We start from the raw sequence: 14,282 nt of genomic DNA on the forward strand, positions 1-14,282 counted from the left end.
AATTCATGGAAGGGCGAAAAGAAGAATGTAGCTCTGGATTTTTTCCCTCTCATGGTATTTTGAACCAAAACAGCAAAACACTGTTCCAGCTTGTAACAGGCATCCCAAGTGTGCCTGAAGAGTTGTCACTCCTGCAGAATGAGACTCTGCCTCTTGCTCATATCTAAGGTGAAAGGAGGGAGGACTGATGGTACAAAACTAAGTGTGTCCTGCCTGCTAAGACTATTTTCCACAAGTGTCTGCTTGCTACAATTCCTTGTGCTTCTGAAACTCCATGAAGGGTTTTCTAATATGTTGAATGGATCTGATAATAAACTGATGTAGGATTTGTGCACAGTTTTAATGTATGATACATTTAAATAATTCAGAACACTTTTTCTGAAAGGGAATAGAATTTTGTATTTGCCACAACTGATTACATTTTGTTGGAGATGCTGTTAGCGGTGCATAATGAAAACTGAGTAAATTCTAGGAAACTCTGTATTGAAGAAGAACATTCCTTCTCCTACATTAAAAAGAGGAAGAAAGAAATTGCTCAATAGACTCAGAGAATTTTCTTGCTTTTATGAGCAGGAAGGCTATAGCTATGAAAAAAAGGGATTATCTAGGGGTTGTTTTTCTAATACATAAATTCAGAAGAATCTCTTACTAAATGCAGCATCAATTGCTATTACAATGTCGAAGCTGTAGATTACTGGGGTAAAACTTGCAGAACTGACAGAAATGTGGGACTGTGAGATGTGCTGATGGAAATTTAAAGAGACAAAGCAAGCTGCCTTTAAACACACAGTAATGATGAAATGAGAATACACTTTTTCTCCAGAGGAACACATGCATGCATAGAGTTTTTGTACTGTAAGACTAGTGGGGTGTCCTTAGCAAATTGTTCTGATCTGAGGTACTGCAGGATGCTTTCACTGCTAGCAGAACTTTCTTGCCATTGCTGAAGCTCTCCATTCACTTTTGTGGGGAAGAAAAAAAATGCTTTGGAAAGGTCTTCTTGGACATTTTGTTGCTAACTTGAAGTATTTTTCAAGATCTTAATTATATTTGCTTGTGCACTATTTCAAAGCATTAATGTAAAAAGCATATATAGAAATATTATCAGGAAACAAAAATTCCATTTGTCCTAAAATTAGTAATTCAGATGACTTTTTCATTCTCAGAGAACATTCTAGGCAGCTAGTACATTCTGTCCATGTAAAGGAAGCAGAAGTTGCCATTGTCTGAAGGTTCATGTCAATATGACACTGAAGTGGTGTCAGGTTCCTTCAGGTTAATGGAAAAATTGATTCTCTACCACCAGAAGCAAGGATAAGAGGATGGTACCTGCTTGTGGAATAGCATTAAGTTTTATTGTATGTTCATTGGTAGAAAGCATATTCTGGTTTGTTTCCATGGGATTTGCTTCTTTCTGAGCTCTCCAACCATTTTAAATAACCCCTTGCCAGGAAGTAATGTTTTCTGGCTTTTGTGGTTGTTTCATTAGGTCTGTTTTCTTTTTTTTTTTTCCCTCCTTATTCCTTTCATTCATATGAGAAAAGAACTAAAATCAGAAGCATCTTTTGTTAAGAATTATGATACCTGGAATCAAGCAGATGACTTAGGGTGTCCTTGTATAATGTTTTCAATTGAAAAATGAAAAGAAGAATTGCTGAACTTGTCTGAATGTCTGTACTTTGGTTGACACTTTTTTATTTTCTAAGAACATACAGATGTCCCACTACAATAGTCATAAATTGTCTGATAATGTCAAGGAAAAATATGCCAAATTTTTTTTACATTTGTTGATGCTGTTATGTCCTTTTCTAGGAAATGCTGAAGATCAGCAATTTGAGGGATGTTTTAAAAAATATCTGGCATTTTACTCCTTCTTGAACTTGTATTCATCTTAAAATCCAGGAGAAGAGAAAGAAAGTGCTGAACCTCAAGTGAAACAAAGATTGGAGTGATGCTGGAAACAGAATAACTATGTGTGAAGGAAATGGTCTCTCATGGCCCCATTTAAACTCCAGCTTCTTTGATGTGATTCTAGCAAAATTCAGGAAGAGCTAAACATTGCTGGTTTTCTACACTACAGTAAAGAATGTGCCATGTTTTGATTATACAACTATCCAGACACAAAAATCCTTGTTCCAGTATCCCACTTTTCGTCTGTTCCCTCAGAACAGAACATCATAACACTCCATGCTATTGTTTTGCACCTAATAGAGACAATAATGACTACTGGATTATAAATCTTTGCAGTGCCCCAAAATACTACAATATTTGTGTAGATGAGATTATTTAGTGCATGGATAGAGGATAGTACAGTCATTTATCATTCCATACTAATTCCTGTTGCACTCTTGGTGCCATGTGGGACTTCTTAATTAGTCCCTGGAATAGCAGTGCCTGTGAGTTTATGTAGAGGCAAGTAAGTTTCCAGTACTAACCAGCAGAAAAGATGTCCTTTCCCACAATCTACTGCAGGGGCTTTTAGCATAGGGAAGCTAAGTGTATCTGATCCTGTTGAATTTGACCCTTGTCTTGTCAGCCTTACTGCTCTTTCACAGCCAGGTATAGGACACCATTTAATAGCAGGATTATTTTCAACAAAGGCCTGTGGGGGGAAAAAAAGAAAGAAAATATTTTAGCACATAAGATTTTAGCATATCAAGATTTCATCCTTGATATAAAACAATCCATATTCATAGTCCTCCTTTGAAGGAACAAAGAAAAACACTCTAAGGACAGTCTTGTAGCTACAAGGATAGACTTTTAAATATAGTTATAGAAACGGAGTAATTGAATTTCCACTCATTTTTTAGTAACAACAGTACTTCAGACTTACACTAAGAATGAAATGATTTATATTCCAAACAAATGTTCAGTCTCTGGAAGTTAATTCTTTTGTGACGTGGCTTACAGTAAACTACCATATACACACTGGCAATACACACACTAGCAGAACTGATTCTTTCAGTTGGAAAGAATGAAAACCTTACTGATAAAACACAAATCCCACAATAAACCAGAAATCAGAACTAGACTAACTCAGTAATTTATTTCCCATCTTTTTTTGGTTAATGTAACAGGCCTTTTGTAAAAACTGTATCTAATAAATGAGGAGAAAAAAGGAACTTCCACTGCTTTGATTCAAACCTATTCTGATCAACAGTCACTTAAAATAAAATATGCAAAAGATGAGTCAGATCTGGTAATTTAATTTGCATCTCACTGTGCAATAAAGAGACTTGTTGCAGAGAAAGTACTGTACTGTAAATGAAAAAATATTTCTCTATCTCTGCCCTGCCATCACGGTGGCACATTTCTCAAGTCTAGCTCATTACTACACTAGTATAAAAGAAGAAAGCTGAATTAAAAGATTGCTTTTAAAAACAAATTGCAATGATGAAAACAAATACATTAAAAACAACAGAAAAACCAAATCAAGCTTTTCCTACTCCTCTACCCATATGCAGCAATCATATCAAGCATTGTACTAGGAAGTTTTTTAAAAGGAAACAGGTGCTATTTCTGAATGCAGTAAAAACAATCTGAAAACTTTTAAAATTTCACATTGCAAACACAAACAACTCTGACTTATTAAAACCTTCAAATCACCTGTTACAAAAATGAGTTTGATCAAATTATTTTATTAATACTGCATTAAGCAACAGACTATGGAAATATGGCATTTCTACTTAAGGAAAACATAAAATGTTCTTTCTTTTTTTCTCACCGGTACAGGAAACATTGATATTATGCTATGTAAGAGCCAATACATATTTGCAAATATTTGTTTATGAATTTCTACATGGAAAGTTACAGATATATTGCAGCATTTAATACAGAAGCTTTAAGTTACTTTTTATAAAATGGAATAGAGTTCAAGAGTACAAGAACAGTTTGATAATTTACCTTAATGTCAAACTGAAGGTATCGCTTGTCCATCTCCTTGGAAACCACACTTTCTATGATGTCTACAGGCACAAGCTGGAAACAATCATATGCTGGGCAAAAAATGTTGTGAGCTTCACCCTCCTGAATTTTCAGATTCAAAAATCTGCCAGAATTTTGCCAGTCAGTATTTGTGAATAAAAAGTAAAAGTTAAAAGGCTGTTGAGTACTTTACACTATGTTCACACGTATTCACAATGATTACTTTTCAAATACAGAAACAGAAGTATCTCCCTTTCAGCTTAACAGAGCTACAAATTTGATAAAGAGCATAATTAAAAAAATAACACTGTCATGGTTCAAATGTGAGTACCATCGGCAATATTTGGCCCTATGTTTGTGGTTTCCATCCCTGCCATTTATCACACAACTCTGTATTATTTAATTAAATTGAGCATTATTTCTACCTTAAATCAGAAACAGAATATAAGTGTAATTAATCTAGGAAATAGTTAATTTAATATGCAATTATTTTCTACAACTGTGCTAATAAAACTAGGCCTGTTTTCGGACACTAATGTCTGAATACAGAACAAGCTCAAAAATGTGCTGAAAGCTGGACTTTAACAGTTGTTTAGTTTCAAAGCTGTAGCAGGCTTATTAAGAATGATATTCTTATTAAGAATGATACCATTCTAACTTTAATCATTTAAAGGATAGGCAGTTATTCTAAGGTAGTCACCTGAGATCCTTTAATAGTTAAGGTAGAGATACCTATCAATTCATCCCATCTTAGATTCGTATCTTAGAGCTGGGTAACTCAGTCCTGGCTATGCTCCAAGCGACTTAGGAATGACTGGCTCAGAAAGCTGAATTCCACCCTCCCTTGCCACTGAACTGTGGCTCTGAGCCTGTGGCTCTGAGCTGGCCCCTGTGTCCTGCACAAAGGACACACAGTCCAGCAGCCAAATTAGAAGCACCCGTCAAACCAGCGATCTCTGGTAACTCCTACATCCTGCCCAGGGATTTGCAAGGCAAGAGAAGCACGACTAACAGTTTTCTTGCCACTGAAAAGAACTGCCTTTGGAAAGCTTACATGGAAAAGAAAGTGTTCTTCCTTAGCACCAGGCTTGTGGGTTCATAGAAATGATCTGCAGCAGGAAGAGCTGTGCAGAAATGGTGCTGTAACAAGACACTACAGGGGTAGAGATCAAGTAGTACAATCTCCTGAATGGGGACACAGATGAATACAAAGCATTGCATACAGATATAATTATTGCTGGGAAATATTATTAATATTTATACTACCATAATTATCCATGTCTGAGTTTTTCACTAGCATGACTACTCTGACCTATGTAGTAACAAGAGCCTTAGATTAAAAGAACTTCTAAGTGAAATCTACCCCTCAGTTACTAACCCTCATCATAAAGAAAGAATTTTTAATTGCTTTTCTGATTGGAAATGGATTCACAGCCTAGGTTTAGTGTGCTAAACTCAGAGATGGAATTAAGCATGTGCTTAATTTAGAAACTGTAAACCCCAATTACTGCCAACACCACACACACACACTGAACGACTCAAGAGTAGGCTTATCTATTTACACACAAGCTTAAAACATTTGACTAAGAATTTTGCTTAGTCAGAACCTAAACAAACATAAGCCTAAACCAGTTGGTAATGGTTGTTTGAATGACAACTAAAATATTCCATAGGTTCAAACCAGCAGCTCTTTGAAACCCAAAGAGTACTTCAGCATTAGCTGTTGGGACCATAACTCTGTCCTTTCCTCTTCAACACAGCAAGTATGAAAGTTTCTCACATGATAGAGAGTACAGATACTCACGCCTCCCAGCAAGCTCTGCAGAAGTCATGTCCACAAGGCATATCCACTGGGTCTTCAAACACAGAAATATTACACATGCAAATGTCACACTGTAAATGACAAAAATGCTTCTGATTAAGAAATACCCTAAAGCTTTTTGTATTGTTAGCAGAATGAGTTATGTTGGAAAATCTCAGCAAAAATTTAAAGCAGCGCTCAATAGGGGAAGAAAATCAAGCTGTATCCAGGAAAAAAACGTTATTTAAGCTATAGGAATGGGAAAGATTTAGTATCTCTGTTTCTATAAAACTCTATCCAGAGAGCTGCTTTTTGCAGTGTCCTTGAGCTCAGGAAGTGCTTCACCCTGCAGAGCGTTGGAATCTCAGAGTTCTAGGTGCAAATGGAGGTGTTTTTCATCAGCTTCACACACAGCTAGAAATGAGTCTGGATTTGATAGAGGCTACAAGAAATGTTTAGCATCTCACACAGTCAGTCCAAATCAAGGTGGAGCAGCTTGAGTGCACAGCAGCAGCAAATACTTCAAGTAATAACCTACATATATATAATTTTTTAAAAAAGGCTTTGAGGTCTTTTGAGGCTTGATCAAAATGAAGAATAAGTTACACTACAAATACTCCAACGTAAGATATAATTGCTGAATTTTACAGAAATAGGTACCAAAGAAAAAATAACACTGAATACTGAGACCCTTACTCTGAAAGAGTTAAAGAGTAGGGATGAAAATACTCACTGCTTATGGCTATGTGTGGAAATAAATACTAATGATCTTCAAGAAATACAAAAAGGATTTTTCTTTTCATTGAAACAAAGACACCATGAAAATGTATTTCAACTTTCAATGCATTAGGTATTATATACACATACGACATTTTCAGAAAGTTAGCCTGTGGTACGCCACTTTGAAAGCACTTACAGCCAAAACAAAATCAAACAAAAAAAAAAGGCCTTTTAAGTGTAAAACTCAGTGAAGCTATTTATCATTCCTTCATTCATTTAATCTTACTGTCTTGCAAAAATTAAATACTTTAAAATGATATTTCACAATGCATTAAAAAATAATCTCTTAAATTTATATGAGCTGAAAATTTTGTTTAAAACGTATCTTTAAAGTAAGGAATTTAATGAAGCCCTGAGTTAAAACATCAAATAAAAACATTTGCTAGAACTGTTTATAAAATAAGATGCAAATGCAAAACATGTAAAGGAGCTTTATACCTTGTGGCTTTATTTTATCTATTCCTTTTAGTTTTCATTTTCCTGGCAAAATGAGATTTGATAGCTCAGATAAGATTCTTAAACAAACAGGAACATTAAGTGTGTAACTCTGGAATTTGGATTGAGACACACTAGATCTATAATGGCAATCATTATCCACACCTGCATTCCTGGTTTATGGACCATCAATGAAAAACAAAACACTCAATGTAAAACTGAGGATATATAATCTCCTGTTCAACATTTTAATTAGGAATTATTCATGGACAATATTTAACTGCTAATGGAAATAAATGTACAATAACAATATGTCTTCTATAGAGCTTCTTTTACAGCATTTTACAATTAAAGAAATAAAATATTTCTATGCAGGAATGCAAGATCTTAATTTTAATATGAGATTTAGGGATGATCCATCTGAAAGACTGCATGTAATATTCTAAAAAAAATGCTTAGATCATGGAGCAATAGTTTTATAATGTTGCAGCTGTGGATTATTAAAAAGAGAACTCTGTCTTCCAAAAGAGACACACTGATTTTAATGAAAGGCGCTTTCATATTTCAAATTTGCAATAGCTTTGTAAACTGCTTGAAGCAGCCCACACATAGTAAAAGTAATTATAAGCTTACAGTACACTAGTGGGCTGACATTTCAAAATGCAGACAAAGACAATTTTGTTTCCTAAAGAAAAAATTTTCAAAAGGCAGGGTTCACAGAACTGCATACATTTGGGGAAATGGATACAATGAAAGCGAACATCTTGATAGGGATGAGATGAAAAGTTCAAAAGAGCCAAGTGCACTGATGTGACTGAAGCTGTCTAAAATGAGAATTTGTGAATGACAGCCAAGGTTAAAACAGAATGGTTTGTATTTGCCAGATGCTCAACAGTTTTATCATATAGAATGTTTAAGGTGTCAACTTCCCTGTTCACCACTTTTGGAAAGAGAAACACTTCATACTTTCACAAAGGTATTTTTGGCAGCTCCCCTGTCTACACAGGTGCACTGCGTTTAGAAATCAGCTGTTTAGCCCTGCTGGTTTAAGATCTATTTATAAATTTACCACAGCTGTCTCCATGTCTCCTGGTGAGGGGCTGATTTCATCAGGGGAAGTGACAGAAGAGCGAGTGGTGCGCGGGGTTCGCGGAGAAGGGAGCGTGTCCCACGCGTTGTACCCGCTCGGAGGCGGGGTTGGCATCTGAACCCCGGAACGCTGGCAGCAGCTCTCCGGGTTACACATCCAGGCTTCAAGTAACTTCTCCCTGTCCCAGTCTTCAAGAAATACAGAGATACAGGAAATTATGCACCTGACAATGGTTAAAATATATTTTGTAGCTGCACCCTCAAAAGAACAATAAACAAAAATAGTTAAAATAAATAACTATAATGAAGTATGATTGAATGGAAATTTAAGTATTACATTTCAGAGAACACATCCCAAGATAATATGTAACGCAATGCATTTTTGTAAATAATTTAATGACAAGCATCTCCTTCCCTGTAATATGTCTTAACATTATTTTTGTTATTTATTTACAGCAATTGTAGTAGCTAGAACACTTGGTTGAAAAACAGAACTCTACTGACTATCACAGAAATATTAAAATATACCAAACCTCACACCTAAGAATTTTCTATTTTTTTTCCTTTGAAAAAAGTACTTATTTAATATGGATTCAATTTTATCTGTTGTGTTTTTGGTTTTTTTTAATGAAGACAGGAAATACAGGAAGAAGACTAAGGTTACAAGAAGATTGTGACTTAATGAGTTTCCAGTCGTTATATATATATGCATATAAATATTGTGTTTCTAGGGGGGAAAAAAAATCCACCTGAGTAATTACAAAGAAAATTTAATATATTCTCACTACATTTTATTCCATAATTGTTAGTGAATGTTTTACTTTTATTCATAATTAACACTGCCCATTTATATACAAAAACTAGTGAAACAAAATATAATACCTTAAAACTAAATCAAATCCTTCTTCACAATTGTTTGAAATGCATTCTGTTTGTGATTCCTATGATTAATACTAAAGATGTCTTCAGAATATCAGTTTTTTCTACCAAAAATACTTACAAGTTCTCATTTAAGTATAAATTTATCAAATTTCTATACAGATTTGAATCCAAACTCATCAACACTACACACAGATCAGACAAACTTGAATTTCATAAACTATTAGAAATTTCCCAGTTTTTTCTACTGCTTTACATAAGTATTTTAAAGTTTGGGGATTTTTTAAGTGCTGGGCACATCCAAAGAAACATCAATGTTATTAACCAAAAGATGTTTTATTTTTATTTAGTTTTATTTTCATAAGGAAAAGATAGTTTTCCTATCCTATATTAGTACTGGGAAAAAAAGATACGTGTTCTAAGCACCAAACTTAGTACAAGTATTGCCTCTGTAAAAAAAAAACCTCTTTGAGCTGCAGATGATTATTGATCTGGTCCTTACTTATCTAAGATAAAATATATCACAGGTTAGTTTAATTTAATTTGTTTGAAGATATGCACCCACACAATTACACGTCAAAATGTACAGATTTTATCAACATTTTTTCATACTACCCTGAGTTTATAACCTTTCAGAGAGGGGCTGACGTTAAAATACAGATAAAATTTGCTAGACATTTTCTTGACCTTCTTTGTTGCACTGTATCTTTAAAATAGGCAAGGGCTAAGATATGTCATTAAATGGATCCACTTTGTTCTCTTCACTAACTTACGAATTTTAGCAAAACACAAGGTATATTTGTTGAATTGCCTATTTTTCATCCTGAAATCCATTGCTGTATACTGAATTAGAAGAGAACCAATGTTGAAAAACACTTGTAGAAAAACTGCAAAGTTATCTGCCTTTGTGATGGCCACAATAACATTTTTTTTTAAATCTTGGCTTTAATTCTACATACTTCTGTCTCTCAAGCAAAAGAAAAAAAGGGAAAGACACTCTTAATGTCTGTGGCAATAAATTGATATAGTTGTACAATAAAAGAAAGCAAAATCTGGTGGATTAAATATTATATACCTGTAAACTATTAAACTTAGTATATATGTATGATCTTTCCAAGAATTTAAAACACGCTTTTCATACCTTATTCTTTTTCTATGTTATTCTTTTGTGAATTTCAAGATTTAATGCAAAAAAAATTACAATTTGTCATTTGATGTTAATTCTCTAAACCTCTGTAAATACCTGAGTTATTTCCTTTACTAAGCTGAATCAACACAGCCACAGACAAAATAGTTGACTTTCTCATGACTTGCTAATTGTCCGTGCTTCTTTCTGTGCGCTGGCCAATTGAATTAAGTTACCAGAACATCACTAAGGCAACATCAGTAGAATGACCTTTCCAGCACAGACTGATTTCTTCTCAATTTTCAATTCCTGCTTGCTTGATGCTGACAGACATTTCTCCACCATTTACATCAACTGCACTGATTTTCAACTAATTGCAGACTGAGCTGAGAGTTTGAACAGTACTGCCACAATTTTCCTCTTCAAAATATCTGCACAGGTTATGGAGCCTACTCAGTCAACTATTTATAATTTTTAGCCTTACTGAGACTACTCTGGGAATACAACACAGCATTCAAATATTGCACATATTTTAAATATAAGAATTAAACAAAGAATCAACATAAATATATATGCAAGGACTGTGCCTTAAATATTATCATACTGGCACAAGTTCATGTTTACTTAATTCAGTGTTAAAAGAAACACAAATACCAGCTATGGAAAATAATGTAGAAGAGATGAGTTTCAGGTACTACAACTCCTCATAAAAGTGTACCAAAAGCTGTGGGTTTAAAATAATGTCTTTCTATTTCACTTGTCCCTCTCCCACTGACTTTAACAAGGAGTCCACAAAAAATAATAGGGTATGAAAGCCTAATCCAGCAACACAATGATGAGCATGCAAACCATTAACTGCCTGAGTAGTTCCTTTGGCATAAAGTAACAATGCAGATGCTTCAGTAAGCATAAGTTTTGAATCATTGAATCAAAGCCTAAAGCTTACAAGGAGTTTCAGAGATACTTTTGTCTGGAGAAAACACACTGAATCCAGTATATCCCCTTTCTGACAAGCCCAGTTTAACTTGAACAAGCATACAGATTATTTCAGTGAAAATAAATGAGTTACAGAAATGCACAAGGAAAAGCATACCCTGTATGAAAAATGTAACTATAAAAAATTCTCCAAAGGACATATACTCATATAATTTAAACCCCAAGGCAATTTCCAACCACTTATTACAATGGTCAGACTGCTCTTATTGCAAGAAAAAATAAATTTAAAAATGTTGATCTGGTTTTATATACAAATACATAGTGGCAGAAAACCAATGGTCAGACAAAAATAGTTTGATGAATTTGACTTTTTTGACATATAAAACCATGTAAGTTTTACTCCTGTGTCTCTCACCAAAATAGGGTGGTTCTGTTTTTTCTACACTGCTTAACTTAAACTGTCTTCCAATAGAATTCCTAGTTTGAATCACTTTTCTATCAGCTTCCCTGTCTGTCTCAATGTTTTTTGACAAACTGCAGCTGTACTTCTTACTGAAGTACTGTGTGGTCTGTTTCCTGCTATTAACCTTTACTTCTCTTTTCCTTGGAAATAAAGTGCAAACATAAAACTGTGGTTTTGAATTTGCTGAAAGCAGTTTTTTAGCCTTTAAGGTTTGGGATTACCATGCGCCCGAAGTAGAGCTTCTGCAGTGAAGAGCGGGGCTTGAAGCATGTCAGCAGATTCCACGATCAGCATGTCCTTAAGCCTTCGCAGGTCTTGAAGTCTAAGACCCTCATATGGCTTCAAGAAGAAAAAAGGTAATTTACATCTAATGTTTTCAAGTTAGTCTCTAATACAATATTAAAAAGAAAGCATTCAAAGCACTGTTACTGATCACCATCTCAACTGTGAGGCAGTATGGGACAAAATTTGTTCACTGTGTACACCAATGACCATGCAAAGCTACACAGAAACACTGCCATTTTGTAATATTTATAGTATGATTTTTGTAAACTTCAGAATCTAAAAGAATTTCTTCCAGGTATAATGGAGAGCTCTCTAAAGTTCTCCATTATAGCAGGAAGCCATCTTCAAATGATAAGCTAGCCTAACACTGACTCTTTCTCTCTCTCTCTCCCCCAAGAAAAAGCAAGATTTTCACAGAATCTAGATGAACTTTGATTCAGTGACTAGGCCTCAGATATTGTGGAATAGGTATGAGAATGCATGACTAGATTTGAACCAAGGATTTAGAGAAGATCTAGACAAAGGACCGCTTATCATACACTGCATATAGATTCTCTGACTATACATTAATCGAGACCCATTAATTCTGAATTGGTCTGGAGGAGGATACATTGAGACATTAGACAGTGAGATGTTTGTGAGCAGAACCCAGTATCTGGATCTTCTGAGGCAATATCCACCCTCTCAGAAGCAAAGTCAGTCCCCAATAGGACAGATGAGATGGGCAATTAGATGTTCATAGAAACACTGTGAGGGTTGAGGTTGGAAGGGACCTTCAAATGTCATCTGCTCCAGCCTTCCTCCTCAATCAGGGTCACTTAGAGCCAGCTGCCCAGAACAACGCCCAGATGGCTTTTGGCTATCTCCACGGCTGGGGATATACTGTACATGGGGTTATCAAAACTCTTTTTGAGAAACAATGGCCAACTCTCACAGCCCTACAGAGAGCAGATCATCCAGCTGCCTTCCTGGTCTGGAGATCCATCGCATTATTACAGCATTAAAAAAGGTCAAATCAGAAAGACAAAAAGAAGTAATTTTAGGATTCTGAATTAGTTCCAACCAAGAGAGCAGAGATACACACATATGTTTGCAGACTCATTTTTAAAACTAAGAAAGGAAGACTATCACAGCAAATAATGTATTTGTTAGTATTGCATAGAGAAAATGCCCCATAGGTAAAAAGAGGAAAAAAAAAAAAGTGGGAAGTCTGTAAAGAGAATGGATACAGAAAGGATATGTAAAAACCACGATTCTTACATGAACTGGTTTTATTTATTTAAAGGGTAGCTAACAAAATATTTAAAGCATTTGACACAAAGTGTTACACGCTCAGAACTAATCAGGAACCCAGGCACCAAGCGGCAATTGTCTCCAGCAATTGGAGATGGATGGACACAGCAACAGTAGTGACAGATAATGACAGTTAAGACTATGTATTATTATTTACTGTCTATATTTTGGTTTTATGTAGACCATAGTCCAGGACTCACCAGTGCTAGATTATAAGGAGAGAAATGTATGCATGCATACATAGCCAGAAAGCAAAAGACTGGTTCTGTCCTCGAAATGTTACAATCGAAGTAAAAGTCTGCTGTCCCCTTTAAGCATAACAAGCAGAAGGCAGAAGTGATGGGCAGAATGGATACCCTAGGTTTTGAAATTATTTTGTTCTTTTGAGACACCTACTCTAAAAATGTAACTCGCTTCCTGTATTCCAGACATAATTAACTCCATAATCATAATTAACTCCACAATGCATCTAAAGCTTATGACTGACTCACACAAAGACGTCTCCTGTTAGCTAATCAGTGAAATAAACAGGTGCTTCTCCATGCTAGAAACTTTATCATCAGCAAGGGTAATGCTCCACAGACCTGCACGGGGTCTCTGCTCTTGTCGACAAAGCAAGCAAAGCAGAAGAGAAATGACCTGCGAGTGTCCTGACCTGGATCTTGATTGCTCAAGTTCAGGCAGTTTCTCTATGTCCTTCCAGTGCTGATCATGCATGACTCAGTAAAGGACAATCTGAACGTTAATGGCTTGCACTGAAATAAATCTGGGCCACTTGGATTAACAGCATGCTGGAATTTGACTGACCTTCTTAACTTATTACAAAAGAGATAATTTTTAAAAAACATTTCAGAGAGACGGGGATAGAAACAACTGTGTGCCAGGATGATTATAATTGTGCTGCATGTACAGCAAAAAAATAGAAGCAGAATGGTCATGACTGAATCTGAACTCCATTTTGAATTGCAATTGTAAAGCAATCAGCTGTGTCAGCACAACCGTACTCAACTCTTGAAGACCGTACACATAAGAAAAAATATCTTTTCTGTTAAACTTGCAACATATAAGCATTAGCATATAAGCATATAACATATATTTTAGGACCTGGTATTTTATCCTGAAATGCAGATATGTTCAGAATTATATTTAACTGATTGGTTCTAGGTCAAAAGCTGTCAAGTATCTCCCCCTGAGTAACAGACTACTATATTACCTCAGCTGGCGCATTCCACACAACCCAGCAGGGAGTTTTGGATCTTCAGTTTTTAAGA

General features: G+C 35.3%; 1 protein-coding gene across 8 annotated transcripts in view; it reads right to left on the bottom strand.

Moving 5' to 3' along the window:
* Positions 1–14,282, bottom strand: part of ANKIB1 (ankyrin repeat and IBR domain containing 1) — an 85,228-nt gene that overhangs the window by 15,938 nt on the left and 55,008 nt on the right. For all 8 annotated transcript variants that reach the window (XM_041408946.1, XM_041408947.1, XM_041408938.1 and 5 more), the window contains exons 5-9: positions 11,655–11,772; positions 8,010–8,218; positions 5,729–5,817; positions 3,904–4,048; positions 2,436–2,602 (exon numbers count right to left, since the gene is read on the bottom strand). In XM_041408946.1, the coding sequence (XP_041264880.1) occupies positions 2,436–2,602; positions 3,904–4,048; positions 5,729–5,817; positions 8,010–8,218; positions 11,655–11,772 (728 nt within the window). The remainder of the gene's footprint in view (positions 1–2,435; positions 2,603–3,903; positions 4,049–5,728; positions 5,818–8,009; positions 8,219–11,654; positions 11,773–14,282) is intronic.

Source organism: Onychostruthus taczanowskii, unplaced genomic scaffold (assembly GCF_017590055.1).
Source record: "Onychostruthus taczanowskii isolate IOZ18803 unplaced genomic scaffold, ASM1759005v1 scaffold3, whole genome shotgun sequence".
Classification (NCBI taxonomy): Eukaryota; Metazoa; Chordata; class Aves; order Passeriformes; family Passeridae; genus Onychostruthus; species Onychostruthus taczanowskii.